The 14,995-nt window shown below is 32.9% G+C and overlaps 2 protein-coding genes across 5 annotated transcripts in view; both read right to left on the bottom strand.

The window, feature by feature from the left end:
- LOC137641610 (prostaglandin reductase 1-like) overlaps positions 1-14,995 on the bottom strand; it is a 581,256-nt gene that overhangs the window by 81,442 nt on the left and 484,819 nt on the right. The gene's annotated exons all lie outside the window — the stretch shown is intronic.
- Positions 999-14,995, bottom strand: part of LOC137640410 (extracellular serine/threonine protein CG31145-like) — a 25,944-nt gene continuing 11,947 nt past the window's right edge. Inside the window, exons 3-7 of the mRNA XM_068372968.1 lie at positions 11,577-11,720; positions 10,744-10,904; positions 8,857-8,990; positions 8,100-8,239; positions 999-4,492 (exon numbers count right to left, since the gene is read on the bottom strand). Coding sequence (XP_068229069.1) covers positions 4,300-4,492; positions 8,100-8,239; positions 8,857-8,990; positions 10,744-10,904; positions 11,577-11,720 — 772 coding nt within the window. The 3' untranslated portion in view covers positions 999-4,299. The remainder of the gene's footprint in view (positions 4,493-8,099; positions 8,240-8,856; positions 8,991-10,743; positions 10,905-11,576; positions 11,721-14,995) is intronic.

The following is a 14,995-nucleotide window of genomic DNA, read 5'->3' as shown; positions in this document are numbered from 1 at the left end:
ATGTACAACTAAGTCTTATTACACAGCCAAACCTATTGATTCTGATAATTTGTAAATTTTTTCAAAGATTGAATCACTTACTGGACTTTTATACTTTCTTAAAATAAGTAAAAAGACCAAATTATTATTGACATTAAATAACTAATCCTGCCTTTGTAAATCTACATGTAAAGTAAAATATTCAATATGCTTTTACTTAGCCACCATAAATATTTCAAATTTCTTATTTCAATGCACTAAATTCAAGAGAATGCACACTGAAGAAAAATGATTAGCAATGGAAAACCTGTTGGAAGATAATTATAGATTTAACAGTATTTCTAAAGGGTCAAAACAAATTAGTCTATAGCCATTCAATTATTACCAAATGAGAATTTGAAAGAAATTTATTGCCAGAACTATATAGATTGAGATCTGTGATTAGATTTGGCAGTGTATTAAAACTGTGGTACTTAGGAGTGTACAGAAATTGGGCTTCATTAAGCAAGAAATGTGTTTTTGTTAAAACACATGTTGGAAAATCAACAAATGTCACTGCACTACATAATTACCTACATATAAAGTGCTAGAAAAGCTTTTACAGCTTTACATATGTACTATACCATATAGTACATAAAATAATTATATGTAATACAGGAGAGCTTGGCACTTCATATTTAACAACTATAATTTTGAAGAATTGCATCACAAAGTTTCCTAATATATACGTAAGCTATTCCATTAAACCTAAGTCAAAAATTTATTCAGTTAAATGGGTTAGGGAAAGTAAAATTTTTTATCACAGCCCTTGTTGCCTAGGACATTGCTTAACATATAGAACATGTCCTGCATACATACAAGTTTCAAAGTTACTAACCTAAGATAAAAGCTATCTTGGTGTGAGAGTTCTACACCCTGGCTTACTGCACAGTGACTCGCATCTACAACTTTCAGTAGAAATTTAATATTGGCCATTATTTGCTGTGTCCATAATTTTTCATGCAAATAATGAAGTTAACTTCTTTTGAACTCATTACTGGATTTATTATGGAACTTGGCAATATGCAACACCAACATAACCATGCTGATTGTAAACTTAATGTAAGAAAATAACTCTAGCAAGAGTAAATTTCATTTATCACAAAATATAATCTATGCAAATAGATACTTTCAAGATGTCATTAGTAACAATATGGTCTAAAATATAATTCCCTCAAGATTCAAGCTGTTAAAACAGTGTTTCACACAACTTGTGCAAGTCGCTATGCTGTACTTTTTATATGCATTTAGCAATAATTATAACCTACTATTATGTACATTCTGCTTTAGAATGTTACAATAAGTTTGTTCAAATACATTTACTATTAAGATAATGCATATAAAAATATATGGCATTTGGACCACATTTGTTTTCTTAATTTCAATGTTTTATATTTATGTCTGTGGCATAACTGTAAACAACCTAATCTTCATATAATAGAAAGCAGGTTAGGAATGTGGAATACCAGCAGATGATGCCAATAAATGATGCTTCCCATTAAAAATAAATTTGCATTAATTTTGATCATATAAAGCAATTAAAGAAAAAAATTTTCCTGAAAATACTTTTAAAGTTTGTCTATAAATCATTATAGCATCTATACACATAGGCTTACATGCATCTCGATGTTTCCCTATATTTCAGAGCCAATACAATCTGGTGCAATACATTACATGTTTCCAATGACGTGTGTATCCCCATCATTTATGTACTACAACAACAATATTGGAATGTAAAACTTTTAAACAACAAAAAGTAAATATGGCTGAGCAACTTTTAAAATAGAATTATAAAATTTAATAAGTTGAAAACAAATATGAAAGTTATTAGGCAACACATATGCTTGGATGCACTGATAAGATGTAGGATAATATAAAATTAATGAATAAAAGCTATACTGGTGAACTGCCATTACTATTACAGCACTTTACTAGATATTTATTTTTTAAATTAAAACATTATTCAAGTAATAATTTTAAACTATTCAAGTGAAAGTCAAATTTTCTCCAAGATCTAAAAGATCAAAATAAATTCTCCAGAATATATCAAATATTTCACAGCATCAGTCAACCTATGCATGTCAAAGTATAAAAATACAATACAATATCTATACAGCAGCCTATTGGGTTAAGGAAATCTCTTAATCTCAATCACGAGTAAAATTTAACCATTTGAACTTAAAAGTTGATACTTAGAAAATGGAATATATGAACATATGTGCTATGTAATGATTTTTCTAATTATACTAGTGCTTAAGAAATGGGGAAAACCAGCAATGGCTGGTAATTGTGAAAAGGGGTTAACTTAAAACCAACAACTTCATCTTTCAGTGCAAGAAAGGTAAACTAAAACATACTGTACACATTTTTAAAAATAGAAATGGTCATTGTGCATTGCATATAGTGTACAATCATACCTCATGTTCATTGATTCAAAGTCTCTTGACTCAATAAGAAAAACGACAACACAATTAACCCCTTTACAAAGCCACCTTGACACCATAAAAACTCCTATAAGCTACCCCATATCCTTAGTAATAAAAGGAAGTCATTTGACAGTTCAACTTTACTTTTTAATTTATACATAGTGTATATTTAAAAAATAACTTTTATAAAAAAAAGTCATAACATGAGGTGTGGCTATACATATATAATTTTTTAAGAAATAATTTACTTAGGTTATAGAATACACTAATTTAATGATTTTTCCTTATCAAGACCATAAAATTAGTTTTCACACTCAAACCATATACAAACATTAAATTAAAATGCTAAATTTCCCTTATAAAGACAACAATAGCATGAACGTAGTACTTTACTGAGCGCAACAATAAATAAGCAGTTAAACACAACTATAAAAAAATACAATTTTTCTAAATGTCTTTCATTAAAATTATCAAAACAATTTAAATCTGTACAATGATTTAAAATTGATAAATATCTCTTCATATCCATACAGTCTACTCTGCTACAATCATACAATTGGGTTTCAAAATAAGCATAACTTCAGCTAATGGAACCTGCACCACTGCCAAAAAATCTGTGTTTATGACATTCGAAATGTAGTTTTAAATATCAATAAATGTAATTAACAAAATAGCCATTGTATAATATGGCTATAAAAACCTTGGTTATTCTTCAGTGTCAGAAGTAATAATAAAAAAACAAAACATTTTCCTAATAAGTGTCAGTATGTTAAAATATCAAATCAATTGATATTGTTTTCTATTTAAGCTTAATAGATTATGTACAATTGTAAATTAAGTTTTGCAAAAACTTTTTCTACTACAGTATAGTTTACATAATGTGAAATAAAGTATGTGTAATTTCCATGATAGTTTGTTATAGCAGAACAGACTGTAATCTACTTTAGAATTTTATCAAACCTGATTTTTCTTGCAGGATATCTAACTGCTAAACAAAGGTACCTGTAGAGGCTAACAAGTCAGTCAAATTACTGTATTTTCCAGCCTGACTGACATTAAGCATTATGCTACAGAATATGCATTTATATTAGCACCTGTTTAATTGTGCACCACTACATGAACTACACCATTTTAAATCTTTTTACGAGATAAGTATAACAAATACTTCATAAAAGGATGTTTCTTGTTTTATCACAATTTTTTCCTTTTCTCTGTGCAGACATTTCTAAATTCAGCTAGCAATATTGTTTAACACTTCTGGGTAAGTCTAATCCAATAGGTTTTAACGGGATTTGAATTACTGTATACCAGTACATAAATGCAAATAGAGACTGTACCAATGAGTTGTGAAGAACCCTTCTTTCCTGAACTTGCTTCATTTTTAGTTGAGCTGGGCTTATTACATTATTTAATTGGATGCAATATGCACCTTTCTCATCAGAAACTTGAGCTGAATGAGTCCCCACACCCTGAAAGAACTACACCCATCACCTAAAGCATACACTTGAACGTTGAACACAATTAGCCATTAAGACATACAATTCCAATGTAAAGCATCCATTGCACTGAATTTTGCACTTTCCACCATGCTTCTGGTTCTGGTTCTTTGTGCACTGATAGTAAGCATTTTGTTTTTCTTGTACTATGCCAATCTGCACTACACCAAGATACAGCTGTTCAACTTATTGCATATCAGCTATGCAAAGCAGTTTTTAATGCTACACAAGTATTAATTTCACTGTCAGTGATCATTTCAGTGCAAATTGTCCTGTATCTACATCAGACTATTCATGTAGCAGTCATGTACAATGGTACATGTTATTCACATTTAGTATTAAAGTAATAAGAGGTTTAGTTAATGGAAATCATTCACAATTACATGTAAAGGATCCTGAGCCTTCTCCACACATTCTCGCACTATTTGCAGAATAATGTTCACTCTTCGGTCCAAAGCCACCATATGAGGCTCCCAAAGGATAGGGGTGATAGGATCAACACTCATAGAAGCCCTCATGGCATCACTCAGGTGCTGAGGGCCACGATGGAACCTGCAATGATAAAAGTTACAGTAAATTTCCCATACAGTTCTATTATATTTTTATACCGTAAAAGTTTTTTTTCGTCACAATTTGTAATGATGTGTGATGACAAGGGGAACTTTGGAAAAAACAAAGAGTTTACAATTTTATAATAGAGTACAGTAAATAAAATACATCAATTTAACTCATTTTAATTTGCTAACACCTTGGGCAATATTATTGGTAAGTTCTCCTGGTAAGAATTTGATTTGGACTTAGACTAATCACCTTTTAAAGGAGAAAAGCAACATGTATTTATAAAACAGATTATGAAACAATGAGAGGTATCTAAAAATAGCCACCAGAACAGAACAGACAGCCCTTTACAAACCATTCACATAAAATAGGGGAAAACTGCATCATAAGTAATATTTTATATACAAGTCATGGGTCATTATTTTGAACCTTTCTATAACATCCCAGCAAATTTCATACATAAAATTATTCCCAGAATAGGAAAAAATCATGCAAAAAAACAGTAGTAAATGTACCACCTCACACACCAAGTCTGGTAAGCAGCAATTGCATGATTAAATGGTGTTTCTGTGTACCTTACACAGATCTTTTTCCTAAAAGCTGCATTTAGTAAATTCTATCCATTATTACTAATGTAATATCTATTACTGATATACAATGACTAGGCTTTTTAAGAATAAATATGACCGAGATTTAATTTTTTGAATAGTTTTATGGAGTTCTAACCATACTCTAAGGAAAGCATAAACAAAGGGACTCTCTCCAAATAGGGGGTTCATGCACTCTATTGAAATTACTTTAAAGGTCTCTGCAGCATCTTTTCAAACCTTAGCCATACTCACTGCGATAATTCCATTCCCATTTCCATTTTTCTATCTTGTCTATCCTCTTTACCTGTAACTTCAAGGTTTTCCCCCAGTTGTAAATGAGCTCAGAACCCAGTGCTGGGGTATGACCCAAATTAAAAAAACCAATATTCTATAGTTGTCTGCTACTTTTCATTTGGTGCCTCATTTTATAGCATTATATTCAATAGTTTGGTTGCAATATGGTGCCAGGCAATTAAGGCTGTAGCCTATTGGAAACATCCCTGCCTGGCGATTTTCCCAATTGGTGTTCGAGCCCTGCTCAAACTTGATAGTTTCTTTCAGAGTCTGTAACCTTACTATCCTTGTGAGCTAAGGAGGGGGGATTTGAGGGAGCCTATAGGTCTCTCTTTTGAGTTATCAGCAGCCAATGCCTGGCCCTTCCTGTTCCTAGCTTGGGTGGAAACTGCTTGGGCATTGATCATATGTATATATGGTCAGTCTCTAGGGCATTGTCCTGATAAGACATTATCACTATCCCTTATCTCTGTCATTCATGAAAAACCTTTAAATCTGGATAACAAATCTATCTTCTGTTGTACTGTATGTAGGTTTTACTGTTCTAAGCCTTGGAGGTCTCTAGATGTCTCGTTGCCAATGGTAGCTATGTTAATTTTGCGGTGCTGATGACATTTTAATATTAATGTTGAGGGAAAATGTTGCCGAGGTTTATGATTGAAGTGTTCCTTATAAGAATGATAATAGTAATAATACTGGCATTGTGGTTGCTGGGGCTGATGGTGACTAAATAACATTAATAATACCAATTTCCTGTTAGAGGGGGAGTGTTGGTTACCATAATACTCATTGCATGTTTAATACCATTTTTCCTTTATTACAACTATGATATTACAATACTTTATTTGAATGCAGTATGACAATTGGTGTGAGCATTACCTATTACAAAGCATTTGTGGGGGGCCAGTGATCTGAGTTGGGTCATATTAGAATCTCTACAGTATTTGGTTTTGTAACCTATCACTATATTTTAATGTAAGAGTTGTTGTTATTATTAAAGATATTTTATGTGGGGGATGGTGAATAGTTTCAAAAGCATGAAAGGGTCAGCAACATCTGGAGTGTTACAATATCTACAAACCTACACTGGAAGGATTGGTGTATCCCTCTCAAGTGTGCCAGCCTTGGCCACATCCTGTATCTATATAAAATGCTCCTAGTGCTTTAAGGGTTGATATAGAGAGATTGGACCCAGTACTAGGAAAAAACCTTATATCAGACTTTTGCTTTACTCAACTACATCAGCTACTTGGGAATTTTACAGGTAAGGAGGAGGCATGCTGTACAATACTCCCTATTTTCGTGGTTTTGACAGAAATAAATCCTGTTTTGCAAGGAAAATTGGTAGCTGAATAAGGTATTGACATTTATAAGCAAAATTTTATTATGCAAAAGTGTTAATTTCAGTAAAGAAAGTTGTGCAATATTGTACTGAATATGCTAGCATTCTTTGATTTCATGTTTACTTGCATGTCATTGGATTTTAAAAGCATAGCGCACTCCACCTCACTACTGTTCACCTTCTGATATACAGTAAGATTCTATGGTGAATAATAACATGGACTCCAGTGTGTGTGTACGTTCCTAAAGGTCCCAGTGTTGGACCATATAGCCTAATTTCATAAATCCAATAAATTTCACTAATATTTCAAAATGGTACTCAATTTGTAGTTAAGTTTCAAAATACAAGAAGAATGCTATGTTACACAGGGTTAATTTACTTGATCCATGCTTCCACCTTACTGTTTTACTTAATAGTGTGACTGCAGGTTTTACCACCCAGTTGCATTTGGACACTCACATTGAATTACCATCTATACCCAACTGTCTCGACGCTTTAGCACTGCCTACTTATTCAACATTACTTAACTCTTTCCAATTGCTAACAACTAACACTTGATCCATACAACATACTGTACTTTACACCCTGACCAGTGGCAGCTCAGGTGTAGGCACTGCAGAACTGCAGCACCCTCTATTTTTATTTCTAGCATTCAATATTTTTTTTTATTAATTATTTCTTCATACTTATACAATATATAATCCCTTAAGCTTAATGTCATTAGCCATTTCTAAGTTTATGAATAAATAAAAAAATATTTGTATGGAACTGCATGCTTCACAGTTCCAGCTGCTTGGCGTTTGGCTGGCGTGCGCGTACGCATATAGGAAACTGCATACGAAGCTGAGAGAAAGGGAGCGCTGCCGCTCGCGCTGTGAAAACAAACACTTCTCTGAGAACTAAGATATCAGAAGACTAAATGAACTTTCAAGGCTTGCAATGGAGAAAAATTTCCTCAATTGTCATCCAGCAATCAAGAAAATAATTGATCTTTTGGTATAAATTAAAATAAGAAAAATGGGTATAATTTTTAAATGAAGGGCTCAAAGCTTTAATAGTAACAATTTAGGTACATAAAAAGTGTTTGAATTTGTTCTTTGAGGAATCTATAGTTTGAATATAATTTCTAATACCAGTTTGTTCACTTTTCACAATACTAATACGAAAGCCACAAATTTTCTGGAATAGCTCTCACACTAAATTTGACCACAAGATGCCACCGACCCTAACATACTCTCTCTCAACTCAAATTATTCACAGTTACAGCTGCACTTAAGCTTTGAATTACCTCCCCCTTCCCCCAGTGCTGAGTCATTTGATACAAATTCCATAAATTTATTTTAGTAATGTAATATGTAATAGAATAATGGTTTACCTTAACAGGTTATCAAGGGTAGAATGCCTGATGAGACAGCACTGGTAAATTGGTGCCAAAATTGAAATTTCATCATGGAATGGCTTTCCAAATCCACGACCATGATCAAGGTGTACAGGAGCAGAATTATTTCCAAAAGCCTGCAAAGGAAAATAAAATTTAATTTAACTATGAAGATCGGGTCTCTACATTTAGTATAAACATGTTTTCACACACTAGATATTCAGTATATTACCACACTGGAAGAAAAGGCTTATTTTGCACAACACTATCTAATAACTACATTGTCTGAGGAAAAGCTGTATAAAGTTCCAACAATAATTAAAATTGACATATGAAGACTTTTCAAAACAAAATTAAATTATTTTAATATCAGATACACTGAAAGAGTCAACTACCTTACAAATTATTAAAATTTACAAATAAAAATTTTAAATTTCTAAACCTCTTACAAGCTGCATCTGTAGATATAACACTCTTGTGAAAGCAAAACGTTGATTAAAATTTTAAAGTTCAGTACTACATTTGATGTGAAAACAAATACAAAATGTGATTATTTCTGACCTAAATTGGTTTAAACCATGCAAACATAATCATGGTTTCAGGAGTCATTAAGTGCTCTATGCATTAGGATTGAGGATCAAATAAGGACAATTAATCCAATCAATAGTACCACTTCAATATTTCTTAATGTAACAAGGCAGGAAGAAATTATGGAAAGATCAGCAACATGAGAAAATTATGGGCAAGACCTTACCTTAAATGTTTCATAATGATGCCTGTCCATGTTACCCATCAAGAAATCTAATATGGACATGTCCATAATATCTAAAAGCCGCCGACCTTCGTTGTATGGGTGTACCTCCTTTACAAGATCACAGTATTCATCATCTGTAACAGGAAGTGTCTTGAAATTTTATTTGATAAAGTTCACGGTTCACTATTGCTGTAAGAAATGTGTCGAACAGACCTGATGTTTCTCAATGTATCCAGGATTTAGTAACATTCCAAATTGCCTAAGCAAATGAAAAATTTCAATTTAAGTAATTTAGAGTAATAATATTTACAAACTGCCACCATTTAAATTGGTTAAAATTTATTGTAATTCTAAAATGTCATTCTAATAAATACTCTATACACAAGATCTTTCATAAAACTTGTTTGTAGGTAGTAGGTTGGCCAATGTATAAGCCACCCGTTGAAATGCTACCGCTAGAGTTATTGGGTCCTTTGACTGGCCAGATTGGATCCCTCTCTGGTTATGACATCTTTGTATACACATACACCAAATAGTCTGGCCTGGCCAATTCTTTTCATTTTCTTCTCTTCCCTTTCACACCTGACAACACTAAGATAACTGAAAAATTATTCTTCACTCTAGTTGTTAATTGCTGCACTGTATTTTTCAGTAGCTACTTCCCACTTTGTAAGGGTAGAAGTGACATTTTAGCAATGGTAAGCAGCTCTTTAGAAGGACACTCCAAAATCGAACCACTGCATTTGTAACATGGTCTTCCACTGTCTTGGGTTAGTGTTCTCTTACTTGAGGGTACACTCAGGAACACTACTCTATGCTTCTTTGTTATTTTCTTTTCCTTATATTGGGGCCCTTGGGCTTATACCATCCTACTTTTCCAACTAGTGTTGTAGCTTAGCTAGTAATAATAATAAAATGTATTCAACATTTTATGTAATGTAGATACTGCGGGCGATACATTTAAAAAAAATGAATTCAGATTTTTATAAAGCTATTCTAATCACTAGACTGAAAATGTAATATTTTACATTGATACAATAAACATTTTATTCCTGGCTAATGTGGAAATTTAGACTAAAGACCAAGTTCAAAGTTACAGTTAAAGAGTATGTTACATTTCTAACATGCATTAGTAGCCGTGAGATAAAAGGTCCATATAGACATTATTATTACTATTACTGTAAAAAAAATCCAAGTTTGAAAAAGAATGCTACAAATCTACAAGTTTCTAATATGAAAAGCCACCCATTGTTGAAAAGAAACCAACTATAAAATAAAAATAAAATTAAGATTAATAACAAGGTTAAATCATTAAGTGACAAATTATAAAATGAGACTAGTCAGCAAGTTTAACAACTACTACTATATATGATAAAGAAAACCATTCCACAATCTGGTCACATTCGGAATGAAAATTATTGAATACTGCGCAGTATTGAACACTAAAATTAAGCAACCTTGCTAGGATTAATTGCATACTTAGTAATATGCGCTGGATAGTAAGGTATCAGAAGATCTAAATAATGTACAATGTATGGTCAATATTTCTAAAATCATATTTAGAATGAGTTAATTGAACAATGTGCCTGGGTTTAATATCCATATCATAGATATGGTATTTAGTACAAGGTTTAGTCTAAACATTTCACTTTATTTTTATTTTTATAACTTTTTTCCAAGGGCTAATGCATTCCACATTTAAGTCTTGGACATGCAACCAGAAACTGTACTGTATTATATATTAACATCAATAAAACATTCTAGTATGAAAGAGGCACATATTACATACTCATTCACAAATCAAAAGATTATTCTCGTTGGTATATTATATAGATTCATCACCTAATATAATAATATCCAATTTCAACATATCCTATAATTCCTTACCGACTTCCCACTGAGCCTTGCGTCTCTTGTGGTAACTCCTGCGCCAAGGATGTCTCCAAACTTTCCGGGGAGCAGCATCTTTTCCGGGTAAGAAGATGGCAAAGGATCCCTCCAACATATCAGGATTACCACAGATGGCATGTGCTGTGTCACAGTAATAACTGTGGATGAAAGAGAATTACTGTACTGTGTACGATAATACTGTGCAACACAGGATCTATTCATTGGCAATTATTAATACTGGTAAGTAGTTGTTTTATAGCATGCAACTTATTTTTATGATAGTTTTAGTGGTTACACATTTAATATAGGCATAATGCTAACTATAATCTTAACATTTATAAAAGTGCTATGCCCGTAAACTATAAAACTACACAATGTATGTATATGTAAATATATATATATATATATATATATATATATATATATATATATATATATATATATATATATATATATGTGTGTATGTATATAATATATATACACACTAAGTCAACCAAGAAGGATTATAGACTATAAACACCCATGGAATAAAAAAAATTAGTACCTTATACTTAAGAAAACCATCAAAATTTATAATTGTCATGACTGATTAATGTATTAAACTGAAATTCGCGATATGGTTGCACCAATTCAAAAAAATTACATAAACTTACAGTGGACAGATCTTAGTTTTGTTTATTTAAACGGAAAATTACACGAGGTGGGGTGTTGATAATGATCTGCCATTTCAAAGGAGGTAAATGCATCATAGACTGATAAAGAATAGGCAGTAAGAAAACGCCACTACAAATTATTCACAGGTGAAGACGTTGACATGAGATTTTCCTTACCTGCACTTGCCGTGGAAGCAGAGATTACTGTCAGGTGATATAAAGAAAGTCTTCAATAGATCTCCCTGGGCCAGTGCATACAGCTCGCGGGTCATATTCAAATTTCTACCAGTTATGGGAACTGCACGACGGAAGCCCAGTAACCTGAAGAGATGCATTACTTCATTAAATTTCTGTACAATATTTTCTTTATCATTTATTCCGCTCATCTGTATGTAAATGTTCATGTACACAAAAATAATTCATGCCACAATATACCCATTCATAGATGTAAATCCCGACAACATAGACATTCTGAAAAGTGTGGGAGGGGTTTGGCAACACTAGTTTGTATCACCCAACTTTAAACCTCCCAAATACAGTATACAGTATCAAGTCCAGTTCTTACTTCTAAATTTTAAGAGAAAAAATTGACAAAAATATAAATCTATAATCAATACAGTATTCTCATGGGCATGAAAACTTTTTCAAATGTGTATTACCCTTCATGTAGAAGATCATAATTTAAACTGGATAAGAGTAAAACAATTACAAATCATAATAAAATGGTAATTTTTTCCAGCAAAATTTCGTAGGCAATAAGAGACTTGCTTGGTGGTGGTGATAAATTCATAACATTCCTGAAAAGGTTAAAGTTTTCTTAACTGCAGTTGGTTCTCTAATCTTTTATTTATAATGCCTTGAGTACTTCCAATGAATACTATTATCATACAGTGTGTAATATGTTGTAATTCAATAACCCTAACGAACTTTTAAAACAATTGAACAATGACCTCAAAACAATCATAAAAAAAGTGTTGGCACTCTCCAAAATGAGAAATTTTTTTTTAGACAAAAATATAGAAAGCTCAATAAGAACATTTCTTTAAAAATTGCCTACATAACTAAAAAGTAAATGAAATTGCTAAATTGAAACAAAAATGCATTTAAAATCAATAAGATGATAAAACCAAACATGAACTCTAAGAATACTTTATTGAAGAAATCTGGCATTGAATCCGAATTATACTTTAATGAAGAAAAACAGGAAGTGAATCATCATCTGATTCGCTGAATTTTAGGGAATAAGGAGTTTCTACTTTAATGTTCTATGTCCTTTTTACGTATCTCTTATGGTAGTCTCTAGGTTTCAAATCCATTATAAGAGACTGAAGACTCCCATTCATGACATTTAACCTTTTGGTGGGCTATTGCTTGTTTTGCATGAATTTTGGCTTGCAATGCAATAAACTAGTAATTTGTTTTGTTTTGGATGTTTTGATTATATTGACTGAAAATAATGCCAAAAATTACACATATCAAGTTTAACCGTAGATTGAATTTAGCTCCATTATTGCCACATTTTACACTGAAGTTCGTGCCAAATCAAGTAGTATTCTGGCTTAAATGTTGCAGATATTCTTTTCATAAATTAAGTCTTACCATTGGTCTTGTAATTCATCTACGTCTACCTCATTAACAAGCATAAGAAAGTGATGAGTTAGTTTAACAACTGCAACATTTCCTCTCTGGAAACATTGCTAACTTTTATGACCAGTATTCACAGAAGCGCTAATACACTGTCATCCTGAAACGTGATTTTCCCCCTCATTTGTTGGCATAAATCAACCAGAACTTATCTGCAGCGACAAAAATCTCATCTTTTTCCTCCTGCAGGTGGTTCTTTATACTGTAGTTGTCCTTGATTGTCCTCCATGCAGGAACCTAATACGGGTTTGTTCCGAATTATCATTAATAATGACATGATCCTTATCTCTCCTCCAAGATTCATGCATGGCTAAAATCAAACGTGAATTCTAGTGGCGTAGGATAATCCCCCAGAGTTTCAAAAAGAGATTCAGTATATCGCTCCCAAGAGACATTCGAGGGAACGAATTAATTAAAAGGGGGTAAACTTGGAATAAAAACACCTATGTCAACCTGCATCGTAGGCGACACTATTTTGGTCCGTTAAAAAAACGGTTGCGAAATAGTCATGCCATTTTAACTGGTATATCAAGCTACAATGCCGAAAATGAATGAATCATTTAAATTTATAGAATTTCCCAAAAACAGATTTAAAGTATTTTTTAAATTAAAACACAGACCCCCTGAGGAAAATAGAAAACACACATCTAGGTGAAAAAAATGACAAGAAAATACACAGAATTCTGAAAAACAAAATCCACCTCACAAAAAGACATCCGTTGTTTATAAAAGATAGAAACATTTCGTGTCGAAACTGAAAGCTGCTTATAAAAGTTCAATTGACAATCTTGTCATGGCATTTCAATGAAAATTTCAGTTGCAAAGGAGAAAAATTTATAAGTGCGTAAGAAAAATATTTAAAAACTTGAACAATGTCTCAGAATGGGACCCACCGTTTGTTCGTTTACTGACAATTGTTCCATGACTGAAATATTACTGTATTGTTTCAACAGTGAAACGTAATATGCACGAGCCAAGTGAATTCGTTAACGTACTAAAAAAAATTTGCCACTTCGATGACATCGAAATTTGTGAAAATTCCGGACCCTTGGCAAATAACGGCAATTGATTTCCAACAGCTGCAAAGCTATGCGATATCCCCGTGTTTAACCATGTTCTTTATTTTAGCTTTTCCCCTCTCCACAGAATTTCCCTCCATGAAAATAGGAGTTTAGGCACAAATGGAAGCCCGACTGTGGTCAAACTACCCATAAATTCCTATTGGGACTCAGAGCCTTTCTGGATTATTGGCAACGGCCAGTAAACAGGTGTCGATACCGGGAGGGGATGGGGGTATGATAAAGGATGAGGGGGAGGGGAAACGGGAAAAGAAACTAGTTAAAAATAAGTCATGAATTAAGTGGTATGGAAGAGATTGTTTCTCAATAAATTAGTGGAAGAAATGTGGAACAGCATAATTTAAGACTGCAAAACAGAAGTGGTTTATAAGTGGGAGAAAAAAAAAGGTTATCTAGAAACGAAGGAATTAGAAATTTTTATAAAATTGGACTCTAAATGAAATAAAGATTGAAGTATTTGTTACACTGATGGCTCAATTTTTGTATAAACGCAATAAACATTAGACTACACACAGAAAAACTCACTAAATGCTGAACCAGCAGGGTGTGTGTGTGCATATCTACCTAAATATTTAGACTTCATTATTGATGGCTCAGGTACATTATTTAGGAAATGTCTCCCTACAAATATTGTTACCTGATTGGTAACGTCTCTGCCTGGTGTTTGCCAGCCGGGGGTTCGAGTCCCGCTCAGACTAGTTAGTGCCATTAGTGTCTGCAACCTTACCATCCTTGGGAGATAAGGTTGGGGGGGAGTCTACCTGTTGAGTCATCAGCAGCCACTGCCTGGCCCTCCCTGGTCCTAGCTTGGGTGGGGAGGAGGCTTGGGCACTGATCATATATGGTAAGTCTCTAGGACATTGTCCTAATCGC

Source organism: Palaemon carinicauda, chromosome 5 (assembly GCF_036898095.1).
Source record: "Palaemon carinicauda isolate YSFRI2023 chromosome 5, ASM3689809v2, whole genome shotgun sequence".
In the NCBI taxonomy this organism is placed as follows: Eukaryota; Metazoa; Arthropoda; class Malacostraca; order Decapoda; family Palaemonidae; genus Palaemon; species Palaemon carinicauda.
The sequence above is the reverse complement of the archived record's forward strand: the minus strand, read 5'-3'. Positions and strand labels throughout refer to the sequence as shown.